General features: G+C 38.1%; 1 protein-coding gene across 1 annotated transcript; it reads right to left on the bottom strand.

Moving 5' to 3' along the window:
* Nucleotides 1-3502: 3502 nt before the first annotated feature.
* On the bottom strand, nucleotides 3503-8543 carry LOC138888688 (intracellular protein transport protein USO1-like). Its single transcript, XM_070170600.1, has 9 exons — nucleotides 8170-8543; nucleotides 7593-8049; nucleotides 6786-7541; nucleotides 6442-6694; nucleotides 5696-5913; nucleotides 4775-5389; nucleotides 4482-4666; nucleotides 4005-4409; nucleotides 3503-3923 (listed from the first exon to the last, which is right to left on the bottom strand). The coding sequence occupies exons 1-9, from the start codon at nucleotides 8541-8543 to the stop codon at nucleotides 3503-3505; spliced, it is 3684 nt and encodes a 1227-aa protein (XP_070026701.1).
* Between the last annotated feature and the right edge of the window lie 10158 nt (nucleotides 8544-18701).

Here is an 18701-nt window from a genome sequence, read left to right on the forward strand (position 1 = left end):
CAATGCCTGTAAAAGAGAACAATCACAGTTATTTAATGAGTTAGTAAGCAAAGTTTGATTGAGACTCAATTGCTGATCTTCCATCGAAGTTGAGTCCTTGAACAATACAAGCTCCAACCCTATCCTTGATCCTGATTGTGTTCTCTTCCCTTGAGGAGACTTCTCTCCTTATCCAATATGCAACCTTTTCGATCAGTTAAGGAGATATTGCTGCTTGATCCTTGAAACTTATCTCCTTCACGTGCATCTCACATGTATGGGCTGATAAACACTGTGTCTCGCATGATGGACCTGGTCCATGACTGAGTTCAATTGTCATTCTTCAAAACTTCATCTGAACTTGGGCCAACAAAATACCCATTTTTGATGATGACAAACTCTATGCGTTTACTGATCAGAGAACTTGTGGAACTCGGCTTAATCATCAAAACTTTAACTTATCATCAAGGACCAGGTTTAATCAGGTTATAAATATCACATTATTCAGAATAAAAAGTAAAGAACAATATCTCTTCCCCCTTTTGGCATCATCGAAAAGTTGCATATATTATGAATCCCAGATTTAATCATTACTCATGGCCACTGGGGCAACTGCAAGTGAAAACATGGTTCAATTTATCAACAATCAATTAACAAAAATTAACTATTAAGAGCAAAATCTTCATAGAACAAGAGAAAAAGCAAATTGTCATTGATTAGGATATGTTTCTACAACCAGACCACAAAAAGAAAGAAAAAACATCCAACCATGAGCAACAAAAACAGAAAAAGTCCCGAATCTAGGTCACTGGGGGGGTCTAGACTGGTTCAAAAAACAGGAACTGGAAGACCTAAGGCTTGGAGGAACTAGAGGGTTGAGATTGGAGAAGATTGAGCATATTCTGAAGCATCCTTTCACTCTTTTCCTTTTCCTTTGCTAGCTCAGCTTTAAGGCCATCTCTCTCAGTTTCCAATTCAGCAACACGAGCCTGGAGCCTAGCAATTTCAGCATCTTTAGCTCCACATTCTTGAACCAAGGCCCTAACCTTGTTGTTCACAGGAGTCTTCAGAGATGAACCAGGTTCAACTAGGGCTACACTGAGTGGATAGTCACAAGCCTGCAGAGTTTTGACACCAAAATGCTCATTGCTGGAAGCCATCTCCCATTTCTTTAAAGGCACATTCAGCCTATCTAGAACAGTAGTCAATATAAACCTATATGGAGTAGCATGAGCCTTGGAGCCATTAATGACCCAATCCAGCAGTTTGACAATAAAAGCAAGCCAGTTAATCTGCGTTCCTCTCACAAGGCACTCCATAAGAACCAAGTCCATGTAGTTGGCAGTATGCTTTCTCTCCTATCTAGTCAGCAAGCACTTGTTCACAAATTCAAATAGCACCTTGTGCTCAGGCCTCATCTCACTTTTCTGCACAAACCTAGCCTCAGGCACATCTTCAGCAGTTTTAGTATCATAGAAATTTCTGGTGATTTGGAGAGCAATAGGGAGGGAATCTAGACAAGGCCACCTCTGCCTGGTATAGTCATCATAACCCACACTGGGTATGTCTAGAATCTCTCCCAATTTAGGTGCATCAAACTGCACCTTTACTCCCTTCACCAGGCTGGTGACTACCCCATTTTTCACAGTGGCATTGGCCATGAACTCAATTAGCTCCTTCCTGGCCAGCCTCCCATCCATTTGAAGGACCATGTCCTTCCACCCCTGTGCAGCTAGGGCATCCACCAATCTTCTCATACCTGGCTCATCCAAGTCTTTAAACAACCTGTTTTTCAAAAAAATTCTCCTGCCAAAGATGGAAAATCTATCCTGTTCTTTCTCAGACTCCTACTCTTCTTCTTCTCCACTCCATTCTTCTCCTTCTTCAGTAATTTTTACTCGTTTCCCTTTCACTGCAGATCTGGTTCTTTTGGCTAAGGAGGGTTCAGCAGATATAGGTTCAGAAGACTTCTTGGAAGAAGTCTTGGATCTTTTTGGTTTGGGAGTGGGAACCTCCACAGTTGTACCTCTTTCTTGATGGATCAGTTCCATATCCTCCTCTTCCTCTTTTGCAGCCTCAGAGCTTTCCACAACCTTTGTTTTTCCCTTCTCCTTCTTCTTTTTCCTGCTTTCTTCTAGAGCTTTCTGCAACTCTGCCTCACTTTGTTTGACCCTGCTTCTAGTAGCTCTTCCCTTTGGTACTGAAGGGACAGTAGACTTAGGAGATGACACCTTGATTTTATTTGTTGGCTTGGAAGCAGTTGGAGCCTTTTGGGAAGAAGCTTTGCGCTTCTTTGAATCATAGCTGGCCCCAACCTTTTTCAGGATGTCAACTAGGGTTTCCTTAACAGATGAACCAGGTTCATCTTGTTGCTTGCTCAAATGAACAAGACCTTCAGCAGCCTTCCCAGAGCCACTTCTCCCTGACTTGTTGCCACTCTCCTCTACACCTCCACAGATTGCAAGAACTTTTTCTTTATTTTTACTTCCCCTCCTACTAGACTCAACCCCCTTTACATATTTCATAGAACCAACCAAAACAAACCTATTATCTACCTTTTCTATTACATTAAAGAATACCAAACAAGTATTTACCTCACCAGGGGTTTCTTGATTCTTGTCAGTGTCAGAAGACCCATGTTCTTCACCTTCGCTGGCAAAGATAAAAGCTTCAGACTCAGAGCTGGAATCAGATTCCTTAGCAGAACCTTCCTTCTTCTGGCTAGCCCTCAATTTCTCATTTAGAGCTTTTCTCAAAGAACTAGAAGCTACAGTTTTTCTGGCCAACATTTTCTGCCGGCGAAACCTAGGTTTTGGGGTTTCACTAGGGGGTTATGAAGACGTATTAGGGGATACTGGAGGGGGAGTGCCTGGATTATCTTGAGGATTTATCATGGTGAATTATTTCTGGAGAAATTTTGGAAATTTTGGAGAGAAAGAAGATGATCAGAGCTAGGGAGAGATTATTGACGGTTATGGACTAAAAGGAAGGATGTGGTCTGTATTTAAAGATGATTATTATTAAGTGCAGTAACGACAGCTTTTTGCAGGAGTCAATTAGAAGTCTAATCACTTTAGAATTCTGGTCTCTTAGTGATTAATAGGCGACGCTAGATTTTAGGCAAAAATCTCATTTTCTTTAGAGTTCTAGGAGAATGAAACCGGTTCAATGCTCAACGGATAGAATTTCTGTGAGTTTGGTGAAAATAGGACTTCTGCTCATGATTGAAAAATTTATCTTTCTAATTGTGCAAAGTATAGAAAACATACCTGAACTTTATCATGAGCATATACTGATAAACCAGGTTCTTCAAGTAGAACTCTCTTGAACATGCCTCAAATGTCATAATAGAAAAACTTTGTAAGAGATCAGTGAGTTATATAAACACATGTCACAGGAGTATACTGATTAAAGTATGAGACTGAGTAAGAATTAGTCTAGATATTTACACAAAGTCGGAAGTTCTAACAATTTTTTTTTTCATTTTTCCCTTTTTTTCATTGTGCATTCTGAACTGGACCTCTTAGGTGATCTTAATCATCCCTAATTCCAACCTGTTCCTCTCAAAATTTTCTTTACTCAGTGCTTTAGTGAAGATGTCAGCTATTTGTTTATCAATAGCACAGAATTTTATTGAAATCAATCCTTTCTCATAGTTATCTCTTAAGAAGTGGTGTCTAACATCTATGTGCTTGGTCCTTTTATAATGAACAGAGTTCTTTGTCATACTTATAACACTAGTGTTATCACAGAATATTGGTATACATCTCACTTGAATTCCAAAATCTACCAGCTGTTGTTTGATCCATAGCAATTGAGCACAACAAGAAGCAGCAACAACATATTCAGCTTTAGCAGTAGATAGGGCTACTGAATTTTGTTTTTTGGTAGCCCATGACACAAGACATGAACCAAGGAAGTGTGTCATACCTGAGGTGCTCTTCCTATCCACTAAGAAACCTGCATAATCAACATCAGCATATCCTACTAGATTGAAATTACTACCTTTGGGATACCAAAGACACAAATCAGTGGTGCCTTTCAGATATCTCAATATCCTCTTGATAGCAGTCAAGTGAGACTCTTTTGGAATTGCCTGAAACCGAGCACAAATCCCTACACTGAACACAATGTCAGGTCTGCTGGTAGTAAGATACAAGAGTGAACCAATCATTCCCCTATACAACTTTTGATCAACTGATGAACCAGGTTCATCAACATCTAATTTAGTGGCAGTTGCAATAGGTATATCTATTTCTTTAGAATCCTCCATTTTAAACTTTTTGATTAGTTCTTTTGTATACTTCTGCTTATGGATCATGGTTCCATTTGGACTTTGTTTAATTTGCAAACCTAAGAAGAAGTTAAGCTCACCCATCATGCTCATTTCAAACTCACTCCCCATTAGTTTTGCAAAGTCCTTACTCAACCTATCAGTAGTGGCTCCAAATATTATGTCATCAACATATATTTGCACAACAAGGAGGTCTTTACCTTTTTACCTTAAGAACAAGGTACTGTCAATTTTACCACTTTTGTAACCATGCTCCAGTAGGAATTTAGATAGCCGTTCATACCAAGTTCTTGGGGCCTGCTTGAGCCCATATAGAGCTTTGTCTAACTTGTACACATGCTCAAGACTTTCCTTGCTTTCAAACCCTGGAGGTTGTTTCACAAACACTTCTTCCTTTAGGTAGCCATTTAGGAAGACACTTTTGACATCCATCTGATGGAGAGTGAATTCCATGTGTGCTGCAAAGGATATGAGGAGTCTGATTGCATCTAGTCTTGCAACTGGAGCAAAAGTCTCATCATAGTCAATGCCTTCCTCTTGGCTATAGCCTTGAACCACCAGCCTTGCCTTGTTTCTTGTAACTATTCCATCTTCATCAAGTTTGTTCCTAAAGACCCATTTTGTGCCAATGACTGATCTGTCCTTGGGTCTTGGAACTAGATGCCAAACCTGACTTCTTTTAAATTGGTTGAGTTCATCCTGCATAGCATTCACCCAATCTGCATCCTGTAAAGCCTCAACAACATCTTTAAGTTCAATAAGAGATAGAAAAGCATCAAACGCACACAGATTCTTTAGTTGAGATCTAGTTTTGACTCCAGATGTTGGGTCAGTAATGATGTTCTCAATGGGATGAGAACTTTGATACTTATGGGATTTCACAACCAACTGGTTTCTACTAGATGATTCTCCTTTGTTCTGTTGCTGAGGAACAGGTTCATAAATAGGTTCTTTTAGGGAATTTGATTCAATTTCTCCCTGATTAGTTCCCCCTGTCAGATTGCCCTGAGTAGAAGGACGTGTTCCATCACCTGTTCCTTCTTTTGATGCCACTTTGACTTGTGTTGTAGATTCAATCAATTCTTTTACCAGTCCAATGGCTTCATCTTCATGTTCCTGTCTCTTAGAAAGAATGTTAGTTTCATCAAATACAACATGCACACTTTCTTCTACTCACAAAGTTCTTTTATTGAACACTTTATATGCTTTGCTATGTGAAGAACATCCCAAGAATACTCCCTCATCACTTCTGGGATCAAACTTACCTAGGGAGTCTTTTCCATTATTGTGCACATAGAACTTGCAACCAAATGCCCTAAGATGGGATATGTTTGGTTTTCTCCCTTTAAGTAACTCATAGGGAGTTTTCTCTACAAGAGGTCTAGTCATGCATCTATTGATTATGTAGCATGTAGTGTTTACAGCCTCTGCCCAGAAGCTGTGAGGTAGTTTACTAGAAATAAGCATGGTCCCTTCCATATCCTCAAGGGTTCTATTCTTCCTTTCAACTACTCCATTTTGCTGAGGGGTCCTAGGGGCAGAGAAGTTATGATCTACACCATTTTCATCACAGTATTCAGCAAACTTTGCATTTTCAAATTCAGTTCCATGATCAGACCTAATGGATGCAAGTTGATTTCCTAATTATTTCTGAGTTTTTCTAACAAAAGCAGTAAACATTTCAAATGCTTCATCTTCAGATGTCAGAAATACTACTCAGGTAAATCTAGAATAATCATCAATAAGTACCATTACATATTTCTTTCCACCTCTGCTCATGGTTCTCATTGGACCACAAAGATCCATATGAACCAGTTCCAACGTCTTGGACGTACTTACCATTTTCTTGGATTTGAAAGATGACCTTACCTGCTTCCCCCTTGCACATGCCTCACAAACTTTGTCTTCCTTGAACTTGATGTTAGGTAATCCTATCACCAGGTCCTTGGAGACTAATTTGTTTAGCTAATTTAGACTGGCATGACCAAGTTTTTTGTGCCACAGGAGGGGATCATTAACTAACACACTTAAGCAAGTGAGTTCGTTTTCTGAAAGAGTTGACAAATCTATAATGTAAATATTATTAACTCTTTTTCCCTGCAAAATAATCTTGTCAGTGGTAAGGTTAATCACAAAGCATCTGTTAAAGGTGAAAGCTACAAGGTTACCTCTGTCACACAATTGTGACACACTTATTAGGCTATATTTCAAGCCATCTATCAAGTAGACATTCTCAATGGAATGAGAGTCTGTCTTACCTACCTTTCCAACCCCAATGATCCCGCCTTTCTTTCCATTACCAAAGATGACATTACCTCCTTTTAGGTCCTCAAGTGAAAGGAACTGGTCCTTGTTCCCAGTCATATGTTTTGAGCAGCCACTATCCATATACCATATTTGGCTCTTCCCTTTCACTTGGACCTGCAAAAAGAAATCAGGGGTTAGTCTTAGGAACCCAAACTAGTTTGGGTCCCTTTCTATGGGCAAAAGGATGAATCAGATTCTTTCTTGCCCAGCCATGCAACATGTGTTTCTCTTGAACAAAAGCTTTGTTCTTTTGACTGGCCTTTTCTTTTGTATTGCATTCACTTTTGTAATGGCCAGTCTTGCCACAGTGTGTGCAAACTTTATTCTCAAGAAGTGTGAGGTACTTGCTTTTAGGGTCCCATTTTGGAGCTTGAGTCCCATAACCAAGTCCTCTTTTGTTGCTACTGTGATGCTCTTGCAACCAAGAGAGTGCATCAGAAACCTTGTTCCATTTGCAAGTTCTGTCTAGTTCATGTTTCACCTTTCCTAGATCTTCTTTTAGGACTTTGATCAATTCATCTTTCTTATACAACTCATCTTTCATTTTTCCTAAATTTTCTTCTAGAGTGAGATATGAGTGATCAGCCTTCTTCTTTCCTGTTCCTAGTTTCAATTTTAGGTTTTCAGATCTATGTTCTAGAATACTGTTGTCAAGTTCAAGAACCTGGTTCTTCAACTCAGCATTTTTGTTATCACTCTCATCAGCCCTAGACTCTAGACTTTTGCATTTTGCTTTTAGGATAACACACTCCCTAGATAGAACTTCCTTCTCATTGTTGACTATCTCAGACTCATCAATGAATTCTAACAATAGCTCAGCCAGCCTTTCTTTAGACAAAAATTTAATTTTGTCTTTAAGATGCAGAATACTTACCTCTTGTTCATCATTTGATTCTCCGATGGCCATAAGAGCTTGCTCATCTTCAGCTTCATTTTCTGAGTCCTCATCTGAATTTTCTCCCTAGGCAGCAACCATAGCCTTAGTTGACCCTTTGTTTCTTCTAGGTTGAACCTGTTCCTTCTTCCTGTTTCTTCTTTCTGCCCTTTCTTTCTTCCATTCAATCTCCCATTGAGGACAGTTCTTGATCATGTGATCAGTCTTACCACATTTGAAGCAGCCCTCATTGGTCTGTTTCTCTGGAGCCCTAGGTTTGTTAAAAGTTGTTCCTCTTGAAGAACCCTTTCCTCTCATCAGATACTTTTTGAAGTCCCTAGTGATCATAGCTATTTCATCATCCTCCAGATCTGAACCTTCAGAGATTCTGAGAGTCAGACTTCTTTCCTTCTTGGGAGCATCCATCTTCATGGTTTGCCTTCTCAATTCATAGGCAGTAAGATTTCCAATCAGTTCATCCAGCTTGAGGGTAGCAGTATTTTTAGATTCCTGAATAGCAGTGATTTTGCTCTCCCAAGCAATTGGCAGAACTCTTGTCAAGATTTTCTCAACCTTGTCTTCTTCCAGAATAATCCTTCCAAGAGACTTAAGTTCATTTGTCAGTGTGGTGAACCTAGTGTACATCTCTTGGATGGTTTCTCCTTCCTTCATAGTAAAATTCTCATATTGAGAATACAACAGTGTTCCTCTGGACCTCTTTACTTGAGGTGTTCCTTTATGAGCCACTTGCAAGGTGTCCCAGATTTCCTTGGCAGAATTATAGCTTTGGATCCTGCTGTACTCATCTGGTCCAAGTCCACACACAAGCCATTTCTTGGCCTTAACATTCTTCTCCCACTTCTTCAAGTCTTCAGCAGTGCAATCAGCTCTTGTTTTTGGCACCTCCAATCCTTCAGCAGTCTTCTTGGTTGTTGCTAGAGGACCATCAGTGACTATGTCCCAAAGTTCATAGTCCTCCCCCATGATATGGTCCCTCATTCTATTCTTCCACCAAAAGTAGTACAAGCCATTGAAAAGTGGGGGCCTAGTAGTGGATTGCCCTTCCCAGTTACCAGGTGGTGCACTCATGTTGATCTTTCCTAAGGTGTTAGCCTCTTCAAGGATAACCCGATCTGATACCAATTGATGTTCTAAACGCCAATACCACACAAGAGGGGGGGTGATTTGTGTGTTACCCAATTTTCGCTCTAGAAGAACCTGGTTCTTCTAAGTGTTCTAACTACTACTGTTTGCGGAATAATAAGTACATAAAATAAAGAACACAGAGATTTACGTGGAAAAAATCTAACTCAAAAGGTGAAAAAAACATGATCTACTACTCAATAGGATTTTCCCAAACATCTACTAAAATCAATGAGCCAAAACAACATTTACAAAACTCTTGTAAACCTAAGGATAAACTCTAATCCCTTTGTAGCATACAGCCTCAACTATTGCGACAAAACCAAGTTAGCCTATAACTTGATCACTCAAAATACCTATTACAAATGCTTCTACAAAAAGCTGAAAGGTACAACTTTAAACCACCTACTACAATTGAACTAGAATAAGAATAAACACAATGGAACTGGTTCTTCTATCTCGTTCAAGTAGCTTCAGGAGTGCACACTCAAATCTCACATAAATTGCTTGCAAAATTGCCTTGCTCTTTTGCTCTCAATTTAGTTTAACTTCTGCGTATGTGCAATGCCTGTAAAAGAGAACAATCACAGTTATTTAATGAGTTAGTAAGCAGAGTTTGATTGAGACTCAATTGTTGATCTTTTATCGAAGTTGAGTCCTTGAACAATACAAGCTCTAACCCTATCCTTGATCCGGATTGTGTTCTCTTCCCTTAAGGAGACTTCTCTCCTTATCCAATATGCAACCTTTTCGATCAGTTAAGGAAATATTGCTGCTTGATCCTTGAGACTTATCTCTTTCACATGCATCTCACATGTATGGGCTGATAAACATTGTGTCTCACATGATGGACCTAGTCCATGACTGAGTTCATTAGTCATTCTTCAAAACTTCATCTGAACTTGGGCCAACAGTCGCAGATACGGAAATGGCCATAGGAGCTGGAACTGCAGAAGCGATTGTTTGAGCATACCTACGGTACCGCATGTGCGGAATGGGGTTTTTAAGTGAAAACCGCAGATGCGGTGAGCTTGATCGCAGAAGCGGTAGCGCAAAAGCGGAATTGGGCCGCAGGTGCGAAAACCCTAGGCCATAAAGTATATAAACCCTCCTTCGCGATTTTCAGCCTTTCTTCACCATTTTTACATCTATTTTGGAGTTTTGGGGGGATTTTGGAGAAGGAATCAGAGGGAACTTCATTGAGGTAAGATTTTTAATCATAAAACTCGTTCCTATGGTGTTATTTCATTGATTAGGCTTGAAATTTATGAAAAATTGTAGGTAAATATTGAAGAAACTAGGGCTTGAGATTAGAGACCTCTGAGTAAGGGTTCGAGGGGTCATTTATGGTCGGATTTGGTACTTTTGATATGAATGAACTCATGGAGTGATATGGATTCTATTGATGTAATTTTTATTGGATTCCGAGACGTGGTCCTGGGGGTCGAATTTTGGTTAATTTCGGGATTTGTGTTGTAATTTGATTGCTTTCGAGTGGGCTTTGTTCCCTTAGCACATTTTGATGGTTATGTACTGATTTTGGTTAGATTTAGAGCATTCGGAGGCCGATTCAAGAGGCAAGGGCATCGCGGGCTAGGGTTCGGACCGGATTGAGGTAAATAATGATTGTAAATATTGTCCTGAGAGTATGAAACCCTGGATTTCACATCGTTGTGCTATTTTGAGGTGACGCACACGCTAGATGACGAGTGTGGGGTCGTGCACCATTGGGGATTGTGACATAGTCCGTACCGTATGACTGTTTAACTGCGTATTTGATTGAAAACTGTTTGATATACTATGTTTTGGGCTGAATGCCATATTTGGGCCTCGTGCCAACTGTTTTAGACCCTTAGGGAATTTTTACTACTATTCCTCATTGTTTTGGCTTTATATTTGTACTCAGTGTCACACCTCCTTTTTCCGCCCCCGCGAGGGGTGCAAGGGAGTTTTTCCAATTAAAGGACAATCGAAACGGGATTTATTTATGTATTTCAGAGTCGCCACTTGGGAGATTTAGGGTGTCCCAAGTCACCAATTTTAATCCCGAATCGAGGAAAAGAATGACTCTGTTTAACAGTCTGCGCACCAGAAATCCGGATAAGGAATTCTGTTAACCCGGGAGAAGGTGTTAGGCATTCCCGAGTTCCGTGGTTCTAGCACGGTCGCTCAACTGTCATATTCGGCTTATTTATCTGATTTTAATACAAATATGAACTTATGTGCAAATTTTATCTTTTTACCGCTTTTATTATTTTTTAATTATTTTTACAAGAATGTGAACATTGTTTAAAAACATGTCTTTGGATTGCGTCACATAAAATGCACCCGCGATCCGGAACGTATTTTTATTCAATATTTTGGGATTTGGATTTGGGTCGCATAAATGCGCACCCGTGTTTAAGAATGTATTATTATTAAAATCATGCCTAAAGCGATTAACGTGTTATTATTTATGGGTAAGACTGTGGAATTCACTAAACAATCCATCCCGAATTCTAAATACTCAATTAAACATTTATTGAGGGCCCCGCAGTTAGTGCATTTTATTGGGCGAGGCTCATCTCATTTTATTTTTAAAAGGACAGTCCTAAAATGCCTACATTTTTTATTGAAATTTGTCTCTACAAAATAAAGGAGAAATATCTTAATTTATTTACATGTTATTACCTAGTTACATTATACTAGGCATGTTCTCAGTTTGTCAAATTAAAAAAAAACATAGCAATTCTAATTTTAATCCTAGACCATTTACATGCTGAAATTAACCAATATTATTTAACTAAACAATATTTCTACCAACTTCCTACTAGATGGCCTATTCGTTTGATTTTTGACTCGACGGAATTACTACACCATTTATTTATTTTTAGGCAATAGATGTAGATAGTTCATTTGTTAAGCTATCGTCGAATGTTCCACTATATGTATTAAATATCTACATGATTCTGATTTTTGCAAGCTAAATAATTTATACATACAAATAAAATTCAGAATATAATTAAATATAATTCAGAATTTCAACTCTTCATTTTTTCGTATTCATGCTTCATATTTCGGATTACAATAACCAGCGTGTCAGTTGTGTACCTGATATTGGAAGCAAAAGAAAATGAAGATGAGAATCAACAGCAGTAATAACAATACAGCACAGCAGCAACAATCCAACCACAGTAACAACCCAGGAACAGAGTTTGCAAACCGGTGGAGTATTAATCCCAAAACAAAAACTTCAAGCTTTGATGACACAACAATTAATTCTGATTTCAAACAATGAAAGAAAACAGAATATTTTTTTTTAGTTTTTTTTTTTGAAAGTTTAAATATTTTTTCGGAATTTTCTCTCTCTTAAATGTTCAGCCCTTTTTTTCCTCTCTTATTTTCAGATTCGTTTCTCTCTCCCGTTTTTTTTTCTGTCTGTCTGTATATCCTTTTATTCTGATTTCAAGACTTCTTATAACCCATCCCATAAATCTTTTAATCAATTAAAATCAACTCATTTTCTCTACCAAACTCATTATCTTCCCACTTATCCCCATTATATTAAATAAACATATCACACCACCCCATTTCATTTTGTCCCCCATGCTTCATTTAAAATAATGCAAGATTCCCCTTTAAATTAAATCTTGTCCCCCCTTTATATTAAATAATCATATCACAACCCACCCCATTTCATTTTGTCCCCCATGCTTCAAATAAACAATTACAAAATGTACAATTCCTAAACTACCCCTTCCGACCTTACTGAAATTACCAAACTACCCCTGAACGTATTACAAATTTACCAAACTACCCATCAGCTATAACACATCAATTAATCAAACTTAACCAAAATATAGACAATATGATCAATTTCTAACAATGTTCAAACAACAATATGAACACGGATGAACATCATAACAACAATATCACATGAACATGATTTTAACAACATTTCAACAACAAATCACATGAACACAAATTGAACAACCAAGAACAACTAAAATTTGATTGAACAATATTTTTGGCAACAACAAACCTATTTTTCGGATTTAAACAACAACAACAATCAAACAAGTATATTTAGATTCCTAAATTCAATAATATTGAACTTAAAATCAACTCTAACAACATTACAACAAACAATTCTTATATTAAACTTTAAACAAGATTATGAGAACAATTCAAGAAATAATCATAAATGGTAAACAAGAAATCAAACTATACAAAATTCGGATTCAAGATCATCCAAACATGAACATGAATGAATCTATTTTAACACAACAAACATGACGGATTAAACGATTAAATCAATATATTCCTTTAACACAACTAAATTCTTTAAACAAATAACAAGATCGACGAAGAAACAATTATGAACTTAAACTTGAACTTAACAATACTAACAATTTCTAACAATACATAAACACATGAAACAAATTGAAGAAATAGTTAATTAAATTTCAATTTGAATCTAACAAACAACAAACTAACAAATATTCACTTAAACAATAATACAAACATGAAATGAATATGAAAACAACTAATTAAACTTCTATTTTGAAATCTGAAAATTAATTTAACAAACAACATGAACACACTAGAAAATTATTTCAACGACGAACAACGAACAAAACAAGGATTAAATCATTTAATGATTTGGATCCGGAAAATATCAAACAAAATATGGACAAAAAATAAAACTCAAAAACAACTAACCGGAGATGAATCAACGACGCACTTTGATTGTAAGCAAATCTGTCCGAGCCTCGACCAAAGCTCGAACAAATGACGACGAAGACGACCACGAACGGACGACCAAAGAAGGTGGTCGTTTGGCATCGTTTAAAAATGAAACAATGGCAGTCCGTCACAAGCAAAAGGCAGCAGCAGGCTGATCGACGCAGCTGGAAGGAAGCAGCAGCGATATGGCTGAAGAAGAAGCAACGTGAAGCAGCAGCACGAAGAGAAAAGACGCAGCAACAGCTGCTCGGCAACGCCGTAATGCCGCAGCAAACGCAGCCATGGGTGGTCGGAGAAGATGGAGTTCGTTGGAGCTTCTGGTCGTCGACTTTAGAGCTGGATGTCGACGAAAACTGGTGGTCGTCCGGCTGTGTTGACGACAAGGAATGCAGCAACAGTGGTGGAGCGACGTTTGGTCGGGGAATATAAAGCAAAAGCAATGTCCGCCGTGGACGAGCTTGATGAAGAAGATGAGACAGCATCCATGGCTGCTCGGAGGCGACGACGAGGTGTGTATGTGTGTGCGTGGTGAAGGCATGAGAGAGGGGCAGCCATGGTTGGAAGGTTTGAAGCTTTGGGGAAGATGAAGAGAAAGGGGGGGGGGGCGGATTGGTTAGTATAGTTTTAGGGTTTTCTCCTTCTTCTTTTTTTTGTTTTGTTTTTGTTTTGTAAAATGTAAGATAATAGGATGTTGGGTTATGGACTGGGTCGACCCAGTTCGAAATGGACTGGGTCGTTTGGGAAGATTGGGTATTTTTTGGGCCTATGGCTTGAAATCGAAGAAGAGGCCCAATTCCGACTTTCTTTACATTTTCGCTCTTTTTTTCTTCTTTTATTTTTCTAAAACTAAATTATAATAATACTTAAACTATTATTAAGAACTAAATTAAGTTATAAAAGCGCAAATTAACTCCCAATAACAATTAACGCACAATTAAGTATTAATTAAGCATAAAATCGTATATTTGGACATTAAATGCTAGAAATGCAAACGATGCCTATTTTGTAATTTTTAATTTTTGTAAAACAAATTTAATTACTAACAATTGTAGAATTAAATCCTACATGCAAAATGCGACATATTTTTGTATTTTTTGTTAATTTAACAAATAAACACGCACAGACAAATGCCAATAATTATTCAAAATATAACAAAATATCACAAAATTGCACACCAAAGAAAAATCATTTTATTTTTGAATTTTTTGGGAGTAATTCTCATATAGGGCAAAAATCACGTGCTTACACTCAGTCATGCTATATTCTATTGCTTTCATAACTCAGCCGTGTTTACTCTGTTTTGACATCTTAAATGATATTTTGGGCTGAGCATCATATTTACTATGACCGAGTGGCTTTTTAAGATTTCTGACTGAGTAGGGCCGAGGGCCTGTGTTGTGAGGTTATTATAGGATTGGGCTGCATGCCGCAGCGGTATTGTGTTGATTCATGATTTTTAGCCGATGGCCTTAGTTGTACACCACGAGTTGGCTTGATATGAGGCGGAAAGCCTATTTGATTATGCCATGAGATGGCTTGTTTTTGCGTTTGGGCCGTAAGAGGCCCCTCCCGGAGTCTGTACACCCCTATTGAGCGGGTACCCAGTTTGTGATATGATATAGCCCGAGGGGCTGATGTTGTTCCATGTTATTGCACGAGGGGCTGATACGAGTGATTGTGAGATAGCCTGAAGGGCTGATTTTATGTGTCTATCTTTTCTCATTGCTTTTCATTCACTCGTTTAACTGCTAAAAGATGTTTTAAAGAGGTTTTTACTGAACTACGATGTTTTTACGAGCTTTCACTATTTTATTACATCGTATTGGTTTTATCCTGCCTCTTTGTAGCATTTTGCTGTATTTTACGTATTTTCTTATCGCTCAACTGCCTTTACTTTTATCACTTACTGAGTTGGCGTACTCACATTACTCTCTGCACCCTGCGTACAGATTCAGGAGTCTCGGGTCCTGCTAGCGAGGGCTAATTGCTTCCAGCAGGCTGTTCGGAGTTCACTAGGTAGCTGCTCGGCGTTCGCAGCCCAGTGCTTCTCCCTCTTATCTTACTTTCCTTTGTACTAGTTTTGTAATAGACTGTGTAGTCTCTTTCATACTCTTAGACTATGTTTAGATGCTCATGACTGGTGACACCCCGATGTCGGGCTGTATTTGTTTCCGCATTTGTTCTATTTCACTTTACTTTGGAATTTCTCATTTATTAATGACTTAATTATGAATTACATAATTGTTAATTGGTATTGGGGGTTTGTGTCGGCTGGCCTTGTTCACGATAGGCGCCATCACGACCGGGTCCGGTTTAGGGTCGTGACAAAACAGTTATAAATTATATTGCAAAACACTTTTTTACAATTTTATCTTTTAACATATTATTTCAAGTTTGGACATAACATTTTGAATGGTAAATAAAATTTATAGCCTATAAATGTAGTAACTCAAATAAATTTCAAATCAATACTAATGCTAACAAAAAAAATTAACTCAACACTAGGAATGACAATAGTATTGGATACCTATCTTTTAGTTTTACATTGGTTTATAATAAAAATGCATAACTTAATATATCTTTTTCTATGTGCTTAATTAATAGTACTTATTAGATATACTTATTTTAGCATGACCTATAAAGTATTTTTTTAGATTATGTTAATTTTTATTATGACTTATTAAATATCAATATTTGCTTTATGCAATTTATTATTTTTGTTATAGAATAATTTAGTTAATGACGTGATTTATCCCATATTATTATGTTATTTTCTTGAAAAATACATTATATAGTTGTATCTTATTAGGACTAAGAAATATTTAGAGAACAAGTTACATATTTTGTGCTATGAAGACTTTACCAACAAAATCCGAAAATTCGAAAAAATCGAAAACCCCAATAAAATCGAGATTAAAAACCTCGACTTTGTTGGTTTGGTTTATAGATTTAAAATCCGATACCATTGATTTGGTTTGGTAATTAAAAAATTCGAACCAATCCGACATATGTACACCCCTACTTAAGAGATAGGGTTGCAACGCTCACTACTTTAAACTCTGGATACAAATTGCAAATATTACGCAATCTGGCCAAGGAGTTTCAGGAGCGTGACCGGAATGGGTTTTGGAGGTCCGGAGTAGATTTAGGCTTGAATTAGCGAAATTGGAATTTTGGCATTTTCCGGTTGATAGGGGAGATTTTGATATAGGGGTCGGAATGGAATTCCGGAAGTTGAAGTAGGTCTGTCGTGTCATTTGTGACGTGTGTGCAAAATTTCAGGTCATTCAGACGAGGTTTGATATACTTTTTGATCGAAATCAGAATTCGGAAGTTTTTGGAATTCTTAGGCTTGAATCCGTGGTTGATTTGATGTTTTGATATTGTTTTGAGTTTTCCAAAGGTTGGAACAAGTTTGAATGATGATATGGGATATGTTGGCATGTTTGGTTGGGGCCACGAGGGCCTCGAGTGAGTTTTGGGGGGGGGGGGGTTAAACGGATCAAGTTCATGTTTGAAAAAGTTGTAGATTTTTCCTTCAGTTCTATTGCAGATATTTCTTCTTCGCGATCGCGTGAGGAGGCTCGCGATCGCGTAGAGCATTTTTAGGGGCAATCCAGTTTGTTCTTCACGTTCGCTTACTTGGAGCTGCGATCGCAAGAGTTGTTCAGGTAAAGAATCGCGAATGCATGGGTTAGGGCGCGTTCGCATAAGGTTAAGTGGACCAGAGGTTGACCACGCATTTGTTCATCGCGAAAGCGATCCCTGGTTCGCGATCGTGTAGGTATAGGGCTGTTGTGTATCGCGTTCGCGTAGAGTAAATTCTGAGTCATCAAATTTTGTGCTTCGCGATCGCGATGGTCTTTCCGCGATCGCAATTAAGGAATTTAAATCGCTGGGCAGAATGTTTAAAAGACCATTTTCGCAATTTTTGGCCATAGTTCACCATTTTTGAGTCGGTTTTGGAGCTTCTTGGGGGAGATTGAAATGGGAATTCAAGAGAACTTCTTTGAGGTAAGATTAATGAACCTAAAACTCGATACTATGTTGATTCTTACTTGTTTAAACATGAAATTAGTGGGATTTGAAGCCTAAAATTGGGGAGTTATGGCTTGAAATTGGAGACTTTGATTTGAGGATTTGAAGGGCCGTTTGTGGTCGGAATTTGATGTTCTTGGTATGTATGGACTCATGGGAGGATAAGGTTCTATTGATGTGACTTTTATTGAATTTCGAGATGTAGGCTCGGGGGTCGGGTTGGACCAATTTTGAGATTTTTGATATAATTTGATTATTTACGCATGGGCTTCGTTCCCTTAGCATATATTGATGTTGTAATTCTGATTTTGGATAGATTCGACGCAAGTTGAGGTCGAGTCGAGAGGCAAGGGCATCGCGGAGTAGTATTCCATCCGGTTTGAGGTAAGTAACCATTGTAAATTTAGACCTGAGGGTATGAAACTCCGATATTTCGTATTGTTTTGATAAATGAGGTGGCGCACATGCTAGGTGACAAGCATGTGGGCGTGCACCTGTAGGAATTTGTGACTTGGTTCGTCCCGTAGCGGCTATTAAGCTGCGTATTTGATTTAAAATCTTATGATATTCCGTATTTTAGAGATTGATACTATATTTTGGGTTGTACGCCATGTTTGGGGCCCTGTGTCGACCTGTTTAGACCCTTAGGGGTATTTTTACTACATTCATCACTCTATTTATTTTGAAAGCATATCATCAGTCATATTTTTACCTATTTATTGTTTAAATCCAATTTCATTACTCTACTTCTTAATATATGAAAACTGTTTGGGTTGAGTTCCCTGATTTCCACTGTTATGCCCGAGTGGCTGTGAGGTTAATGACTGAGAGAAGTTGAGGACCTAATAGTGAGGATTTTATATATATATATATATATATATATATATATATATATATATATATATATATATATATATATATATATATATATATATATATATATATATATATATATACATCATGGATCGGGCTGCACGCCGCAGCGATACTTATATAGATCGAGCTGCACGCCGCAATGATATATATTAGATCGAGATGCGCGCCACAACGATATGACACTTGGGCTGTAGAAGCCCCTCCGGAGTCTGTACACCCCCAGTGAGCGTAGTCGACTATAAACTATGGATCGGGCTGCACGCCACATCGGTTATTACTATTATTATTATTATTATTATGAGATATCTATTGAGCCGGAGTGCTGAGTGTGAGTACTGATTGACGAGAGTTGAGTCACGAGTGACTGAGAGGCTTGCCCGAGAGGCTATACTTATGAGTGATACCTTGCCCGAGGGGCCCGTTATGATATTTTGCTGTTTTCACTCTTCTTTTTATGCTGAGCCT

The sequence above is a fragment of the Nicotiana sylvestris genome, chromosome 3 (assembly GCF_000393655.2).
Source record: "Nicotiana sylvestris chromosome 3, ASM39365v2, whole genome shotgun sequence".
NCBI classification, from domain to species: domain Eukaryota; kingdom Viridiplantae; phylum Streptophyta; class Magnoliopsida; order Solanales; family Solanaceae; genus Nicotiana; species Nicotiana sylvestris.